The sequence below is a fragment of the Mastacembelus armatus genome, chromosome 18 (genome assembly GCF_900324485.2).
Source record: "Mastacembelus armatus chromosome 18, fMasArm1.2, whole genome shotgun sequence".
Classification (NCBI taxonomy): Eukaryota; Metazoa; Chordata; class Actinopteri; order Synbranchiformes; family Mastacembelidae; genus Mastacembelus; species Mastacembelus armatus.
This window is the reverse complement of record NC_046650.1, coordinates 1,700,053-1,708,618: the sequence shown is the minus strand read 5'-3', so window position 1 is coordinate 1,708,618 and position 8,566 is coordinate 1,700,053. Positions and strand designations below refer to the sequence as shown.

The 8,566-nt window shown below is 41.8% G+C and overlaps 1 protein-coding gene across 1 annotated transcript; it reads right to left on the bottom strand.

Moving 5' to 3' along the window:
* Positions 1-579: 579 nt before the first annotated feature.
* men1 (multiple endocrine neoplasia I) lies at positions 580-8,274 on the bottom strand. Its single transcript, XM_026299069.1, has 10 exons — positions 8,128-8,274; positions 5,927-6,401; positions 5,590-5,798; positions 5,136-5,264; positions 4,630-4,670; positions 4,407-4,494; positions 3,637-3,773; positions 2,382-2,526; positions 1,985-2,158; positions 580-1,857 (listed from the first exon to the last, which is right to left on the bottom strand). Exons 2-10 carry the CDS (start codon positions 6,360-6,362, stop codon positions 1,336-1,338), a joined length of 1,881 nt encoding a protein of 626 aa, XP_026154854.1. The 5' UTR covers positions 6,363-6,401; positions 8,128-8,274; the 3' UTR covers positions 580-1,335.
* Between the last annotated feature and the right edge of the window lie 292 nt (positions 8,275-8,566).

Here is an 8,566-nt window from a genome sequence, read left to right as displayed (position 1 = left end):
AACTATCCAGTTTAAAGTACTTGGTTCATGATGGCAACCGTATTTCATAGCTGCGACTCACAATGTCAAATATTTGAATCCAAGATACTTAAGTAATAGAAACTAAATCTAGTCATTCAAATATTTCGAGCCAGTTGGTTATCATCTTAACTGACCACGCATTTTCATTTTTGTACTTTCTATGAATTCTTTCATAGGGTGCATACTGTTTTATTGACGTGTATATCCCATATTCTCTTGAACTTGGCTTTTGTGCCTTGTTTATTCGTTATTTTGTTTTGTGTGCATGCTGATTCACTCATGCATTTCCCTTCACTTTTGACTGCCTGCAGCACTGCTGACTGGTTTATCGCTGCAGTGTCCTATACTTCAACTCATCACTACAACACATAAATACGCTTTCAGTTTTAGACCGTGTTTCTCAGCCCACGTGATTTTTCCTTTCTTCAATAAAGGCACAGCCCTCTCACTGACTGTGCTTTGCCTGGCTCTGCTGCAGGCTTCTTCCTCTCCAGTCACCAGTGTTCATCTCAGCTCACCTGCAAACCTGTGCTCTGATACAGGATAATACTCAGTCAGTATTCATCACATTCTGCTTTCTTTATTACTTTGCAGATACAAAACACAAACAAAATCCACAAGTCATCAAGCAGATAAGATGCAGCAGGGCCACCTATTGTGGCTCCATTTCAACAGTGCATGGTCTTCTTGGTCTCTAATCATTGGAAACAGGCCTAGCTCAGCTACTTTCCCAACTAAAGGCCACCTACGTAAGAACAAAGGCAAAATAAGGCAACACAGAGCTAGCAAAAAGAAGCTGTTGATAGAGCAGAAGTGGACAATGTTACACAGTAACTATGCTAAATTAATCACTTCCAAGACTTCAGTCATGAACAAGTTCCTAATGGTACAATTGATATCTACACACATGTATGTTAAATCCTGCTCATCCTCATTACTTTGGCTTCAATCATTCATATATAAGTCAATGGGAAATTAATAGTCCAGTGTGCAATGGCTGCCAATTAAAACACAAACTAATGATGAATGAAGGTTACAATTTATCTAACGAAGCAGTTCACCAGAAATGATTTCTTAAATAAAAACAAAATGAAAATTTCACTCCTTCAGTTCAATCTTGACATGTGACATTAAAACTCAAGTGCAATTCAAAAATATTGCTAGGAACTATGAGGATGTCAACTGAAAAGGACCTCTGGCTGAAAAAACAGCTGAAGTGTTTCACAACCAAAAGTGAGGTTAGTTGGGCAATGTGCTGCTGTTCACAGTATGTCTTACGAAGTCTCTACAACTCCCCCACAACAGCCAAAATGTCTAGAGTGATTTTCGCTGTCGCTTCATGAAGGACATGGAGTAATCTCCAGCTGGTGTGCTCTTCTGTCTCTTCATCTGGACCTGCGACTGGGCAGTGAGCTGCAGCTTGATAGCACTGGAGTTCACCTTGGCTGCACACAGCAGCTCCTTCATCCCCTTCATCTTCTCACTCTGAAAGACAACGATGGGTCCAGATGGGGAAGGGGATGCCTGCTGTTGGGACGAGGGTGAGGATGCAGAGTCTGGGCTTGGAGACTTGGGTTTCCCCTCAGCATCTCCACCCCGCAGGCCCTGGGAGGAGCGGCGGCGCCCCCCTCCCTCCCCCACCCTCTTGGGCTGAGATGCTGCTGCTGGCTGGGTGGGTGGGGAGGTGGGAGCAGCAGAAGGTGGAGAGTTTGGCTCCTCGAGTTTGGACTCCCTCCTGGGGCCCCGCCTGCGGCCCTCCCGGGGATCATCACTAGACTGGTCATCATCATCCTGGGACTCTGGCTCTTTGGAGATAATTGACACCTTCTGACGCACCTTTGTAATCAGACCAAAAATCTATTTTAGCTCCAAAAGCACCATCAGGTCTAATTCCCACAAACAGGGTTTGTATTGGCTTCAGTGATTCTAATGTCCAATGACAGTGCTACTCTGGGTTTCTCACCTGTGCATCAAAGCGGCTCAGGGACTGGACTAGGTAGGTGGCCCAGCCCACATGAAGAACTGGTGTGGGACTGCCCTCCTCCCATTTGCAGATGCCATCATAGAAACGGAGCAAATTAGCAAAGCATTCTGGGTCCTGGAGAGCTGAGAAGGCTGCTACCTCTTTAGGGTGCTCCTGAAAAAGGGAATGGGTGAGAATGAGATGCAGAAAACTCACATGAGTGAATTGAAATTAGCTGAAAAGGTACAAACAAAATTCAATAGCCTGATATAAATATACTTAAAACTGATATCGCATAAATGCATATTTTCATGAAAAACAAAGCAAAAACTGTAGCTGCTTGTCAGAAACCTACAGATAAGCACTTCATATGCAAAATATGGCTGGGAATACTCACCTTGTCATCTCCTTCTCCTCCCTCTCCTCCATCTCCAGGACTCTCTGCAGCAGCAGCTGTCTCCTTTAGCAGAGTGGGGATAACGTCATTTGCAACGTCGAAAAACTCTTTGTAGATTTCCTCATCCTCACGGAAATAGTTATACCTGCAGGAGCAGGTGAGAAGACAAAGACTTTTCATAAGGAAGCCAGAAGATACATGTGAAAATACGATTTTAAAGCCCTAGTTTATTTTTGTTTACTGAGTGACTGGGTATTATGAAGAAAAGCTGAATCTAGGGAGCTGCAACATGCTGTGTTAGTGTTAGAACACATCACTGCAGTCCAGACATGACAAGAAATTAACTCTATATAATCTACAAAGAATCATTATTATGAATACACACAATTTCCCTCTTGTGGATGGCACAGAGAGAAAGGCTGTGAAAGTGAAGAACAATGGGGAAGCAGGAAAAGGAAGCTGATAGATGGGGCAGGAATGTGTGATGTGGTGGGTTAGTACTAGTATTTTTAGCTGCAGCTCATGAACAGTGTATTTAAAGGGGAGGAGAGAGTATGAGGATGCAGAGCTGGACACTTCATGGCCGAACCACCACACCCTGTCAGGCAAACTGGTGCCCACTTCTCTGTGGTGGATGCGTTAGAGGAAGACCATCAGTGAACAATCTCAACCACATCTTGTTGTCATATTATTTTAATAATTTTTGAGACAGTAAAGCTATGAAATATGTTTTGTCTTATTTAACATTTTTTGGTAAAGCCACAAGTGGGGATCGTTGTGTGTGTTCTACTGCCATCTTGTGTTAGTCTAGTGACAACTGAAGCCACTGGGTTGAATTAATGCTAATAACACTCATGATCACCTTCCGGGTTTTTTTATGCTTGTGGGGTAGTAAGAGTGTTCTAAAGACATAAACCACCTGAAAATGGAAAATATTCTGTGCTCTTCCTCCTAGTTCCAAATAAATGACCTCACCATTTTCATTTAAAGGGAACATAAATCAGCTAATGTGCTTATTGTGCTCCACTCCCAAAAATAAATTTAACTTTGAAAAACCAGGTAATCAATGATTTTAACCCAGTCAGTGTAGGTGTTAACTTGTCTTACTCAGCTGGTTCATGTCAAATAAACAACCTGCACCAAAGAAACCTGATTATTTTGTGTCTGGCTAAACTTTTGAGTACTGTGGTGCTACTGGACACATAGGGAAACTGAGAACACAGCTTCCCCATCTCACTGTGATGTGTGAACTCACTCCTGCATAACCTGAGCTGCCTCAGCCCAGGCCCTCAGAGCCTCCCGCACATCTCTGTGTCTGTAGTGGAAACCAGCCAGGTACATGTAGGGGTAGATATGCTCATTGTTGTAGTACTTCTGAGCAGAATATACAGCCTGAGAGAGAACACAAAACAGAGGAAACAGCACTTCTTACTGAATATTCTGGTCAGTGAAGAATGTACCACCTTCATAACTTTCACTGCACAGTCAAGTTAGAGGCAGAAAAGTACAATGACATTATGTTCTCTGTCTCTGAAGGGGAAAAACCCACAAACAATACTGCCATTTACTGGTCACTGACAAGAACAGCTGACAGTATCAGGATGGTAAGTGCACTCGGCAATCACTTTATAGGCATACCTGTACAGCGAAATGTAATCCATACATGACTCCTGCTGTAATATCAGTCTGTATAGTCCATAATGTGTCAGTTGTCAGAAATATATAAACTGTATATTGAATACTAAGGTCAGAGCACTTCATACATGACAAGGTCAGAATATTAGGAACAATACCAGATTACATTAAATTTTACTGGTGTACCTAAAGTGCTGTCTGGGTGTATATTCCTATATTCTATATGACTTTCCATGTGTGTACTACATTGAGATGATAATATTGCAGAATGTGACCACAATATTGATATATGTAAAAGGAACATTTCATGATTTTTAGAGCCAACAAAAACTCTTTTTGTCCTTTGAGTCTGACTGCTGTGTAAGGTGGTGATCCTCTCTCTAAACATACCTTAAGATGGATTTTCAGAGGGATCTCCTTGCCTGGAATTGGATCCTGATCCTCAAGGTCAGCTAGAGTGCCCATGGCCATGGGATACCTGGTACATAATGTAAGATAGGACAAGAGATGGACTTTGGAAAATTAAGTGTTTGCAGTGGGTAAGCAATGTGCAAAGATTAACACAAGAGTCCAAATATTTAATTCCTTCCTAAGTTGATCATCAAACTCTCACCTGTCCAGGTCACCTCGTTCATACAGCAGCCACAACAGTTTCTGTAAAACCAGAATAAAACAGCACCAGAATTATTATTTAACTGAAATGTACATTTCCAAAGCATTATGTCCATCAGTACAGTAGAATCATGTCACAGTAACATCACTTTTTGTTCTCTAAATACTTGGTTCTACTTTGCTGGGTTGTCACCTCTTTCATGGTACTGTTAAATGATTTACCTCTAGCACACATTTTTCACATTGAAATGCATATGAAGTGCATAACGCCTCTATTTTCTGTTATCCTTTTAGAGTTAAGGATCTACAAGTGGTGTTGAGTTGCATGGTATCTTAACAGTACTAAAAAAAATGCAAAGTACAAATGATAATACCATGAGTGAGTGAAATACTATGTATATTAAAGGAGGTGGTGAGTATGACATGACCTGCACGACATATGAAAAGAATAATGGCAATACTGGGGGAGAAAAGAACAAGTGGCATGTTACAAGTGGTAGTGGTCACCTGTTGTAGCTGCAGGAGTTCAGAGCTGTCAGTATGCAGGTCCAGTGAGGGGTTGATCGCACAAACCATGAAGGCCACCTCCATGTTTCTGTCACATTTCATGTAAGAGCCCTTCAGATACAGCCAGCTCTAAAGAACGCACAACATACACACAGGATCACAGGGAGTAAACAACCTATATTAGACATTATTATCACATTTCCTTCCCAAAACGAAAAACAGCCCAGCTAAAGAAGCAGTTTTTCACTTGGTGTAGACCATGTAATACATATACATTTACATTATTACCTTTACCGTTAAATTTGGCTGAGGACTTGTATGTTTCTCAGTATATACGATGGCATGTATCAGGTTATTGCAGTAGATGTGTACCTTTTAATTTACTATTTCGTATGAGTATTGTTTGGGAGTTTCTTTAAGTGGTGAGAGAGTGTCTGAGGAGGGTAGGCCTCACTTTCTCACTGACTCCTGCTGTGACTGTTTGTCCTCGTCGGTCCTCATTTCCCTTTCCATGCCATGTGACTTCTGCAGTCTCTTCGCCGTTTTTGCCAAAAATCACCCAAGCGTGGTCTTCAGACAGTGCCAGGTGGACATCCTTCAGACCTAGAACCTGGCAGGCTGCCACCACAGCAAATGCCACCCCAGAGCTGTCCAGTTTGGTACCTGTTTCAAATTTAGTTAAGAATTACTGATGCCTATTTATAACAGTAGCTTCAGGTAAATTAAGGGTTTTTTACATCATTTAACATTTTTAACATTTAAACATCTTAACAAAAAGTGCAATATCATACCAGTGATGAGGCTGAAGAGGGATTGGATATGTGCACGGTCCTTGAAGTATGAGCGACTGAGACTGTTCCAGATCACATCTGAGACTTTCTTCACAAGCTCCCTGCTGGACCCTGTAGTTGTCCTCCGGTACTGGGACAGGTCCACTGCACCACGGATCTGGGCTGTGAAGCGCTCATACAGTGCAGAGATCATGCCCAACTCCACTGTGGGGAAACAGGAGTTGGGACAGTCTGGCTCCAGGGGTTCAAACCGAACCCCTGGAACATTTATGGGAATGACTCGGTTCACAGCAAGGAAGTGCTCAACAAAACCCAGAACTAGAGAAAGAAGGGCTAGATCTGGCTCCGGCTTGCGAAGCTCAGCATCAAATAGCTGAACCACACCATCGATCCCTCGCAGAGGAAAGTGCCTCTTCTGGGCTGAATGCAGTCCCATGATGGCCACTGTCAGTCACAAGTCAGATGTGCTCCTCACCTGCAGTACAGAATGTTACAGAGCCATCAGCCTTCAGTATCAGACTATGAAACTGCACAAAGCATCCAAACTCAAAAAACAACAACAAAAAAGCTTATATCATTAGGCCTTACAAATAAGGAAAGCATGAGACCATATTTTTATGATTCTATTTTTTTCTGTACTTCCACTGCTACTTCTCTACCCTGTCTGTTGCTCTCATCTTCAGGCACTTTGGTTCCTAATGAAATGTAAACCTTAAAAACATTTCACAAATATATAATTTCATTTTTAAAGATGGCTTAACAGCTTCCTACAACAGCTGTCCGCTGTAGTCTGCAGCCGCTAATCAAACATTACTAGGAACAGGAAGAAAGCGCATGTTTGTTGGGGACTATTTTCGGTGGCAGATGAATACATGTTTTGTGCTCTAGTGCGTATGTTTTACAGGAAGACAGTGTGTGTGTGTGTGTGTGAGAGAGAGAGATAGAGTCAAAATAAATCACATTATGTGCATTCCACATTAATGAAAGAACTTGTCACCAAGTGCAACAGCATGGCTCACATGGGTCTTCAATAGTTATAGAGTTCTGTGGCCCTGATCAATAGATTATACCAGGCTTTAGATGCGCATGCTCATTAGAAGGTGCACTTCACTTGATGGTTTGGGACAGCACATGAAATTTGTTGACAAATAAATATTTTCATGTTTAACATTTTAATTTATGATTCCTACCTAAAATTACACATTAAAACATATGAACTTTCAATTTCTAAAACATGCAGAAAATGTATCTTTTACCATTTAAAATGAGATTAATCAAGTTTTGTATAGAAAGCAATTACTACACATGACCACAGCAAAATTTTATTATCCCTTTGTGTTGCATCGTTTTTTTCCTTGTATTTATTACAACATGTTAATAAAAGTAATATGTCTACAGATTTAAGTACGATATTAAATATCATTTTATTATGTAAACGCTTTCCCGCTCCCAATAAGTAACATTAACATTTGTCATATACTTTATCTAGCGTGGTATATTGTCCCTACTAAGGACACGTGTCGGCTTCAATAAACATTTCTTGGAGTATAATTTCAGCGGTAATAATTTACGGTAAACAAATAAAACAATATCCCAGACACTGCCTTGAGCAGCTGGACTCGTTGCATAATGTGGGTTACATCAGTGTCCCTACCATGGACTACATGGCGCTGTGGTGGGCGGGGCACTCCCACTGCTTCACACTTGCATTCAAATACAAAGCCGCAAAAAGGCTCTTTGAGCGGGGTGGCTCGAAACGCATCGAAACGGCTCCGCAACATCACAATTGCCTAGTACAGTCTTTCCATACATACCCTGTTAGGTTAGATGATTTTATTCGCTAGCCGAGTTGATAGACGTAAGCTAACTATACTAAGTTAAGTTAACGTTAGCCAATGTTACTCATTATATGAATCACGTTTCCTGAAAGAATACGCAGCTGTAAAATAGGTGAGACGCAGTATAAAAATACAGTGAACCAGAGTGAGCCCACACACTTGAGAGCAGCTGGCTGAATGACGACTGTTGTTAGAAGTAGCTAACAAGCTAACGAACTGCTAGTTAGCTAATACTCACCACGTCTGGGTGACGCTTGTGCCCCTATAACTCTCGCAAAGTACATCGCTATTATATAGCGCAACACTGACTCACTCTAAGCCCTTATAAGCGCAAATCTGACCAGTACGCCAGAAATTACATACCCGTTTTCTCACAGCCTCAGCCACATGTTTTTGTTTGTGTCACCCTTTTGCCGCGCAGCTCAGTCTGCCCGAAACTCACTTGCAGTGTTACCGTCTGCTCGTTTGCGCCACAAAGTAGATCTATTAACAGTACGTAGCTCGCACTCAAGCGGCAGTTTAACGTCAGTAAGCCCATCCCCACAGTTAAAGATCTATGGGAAATATAACAATCGTGCACACGCTTTCACCCCATGCTTGCTGGGAAATGTAGTTCACATTATGTTATTCGTAGACACCCCCAGTAGAGGGCAGCAATTTGTTGTTTAGGATTAAACACATAAACATCACATCTTTAAGAGGCCACAGTAACACCCACACAGTTTACAGTGGCATACAACTGAATTCACTGGACGCCCATCATTGTTAGGGCACATTTTATCACTGTGGATTCTATCTTTAT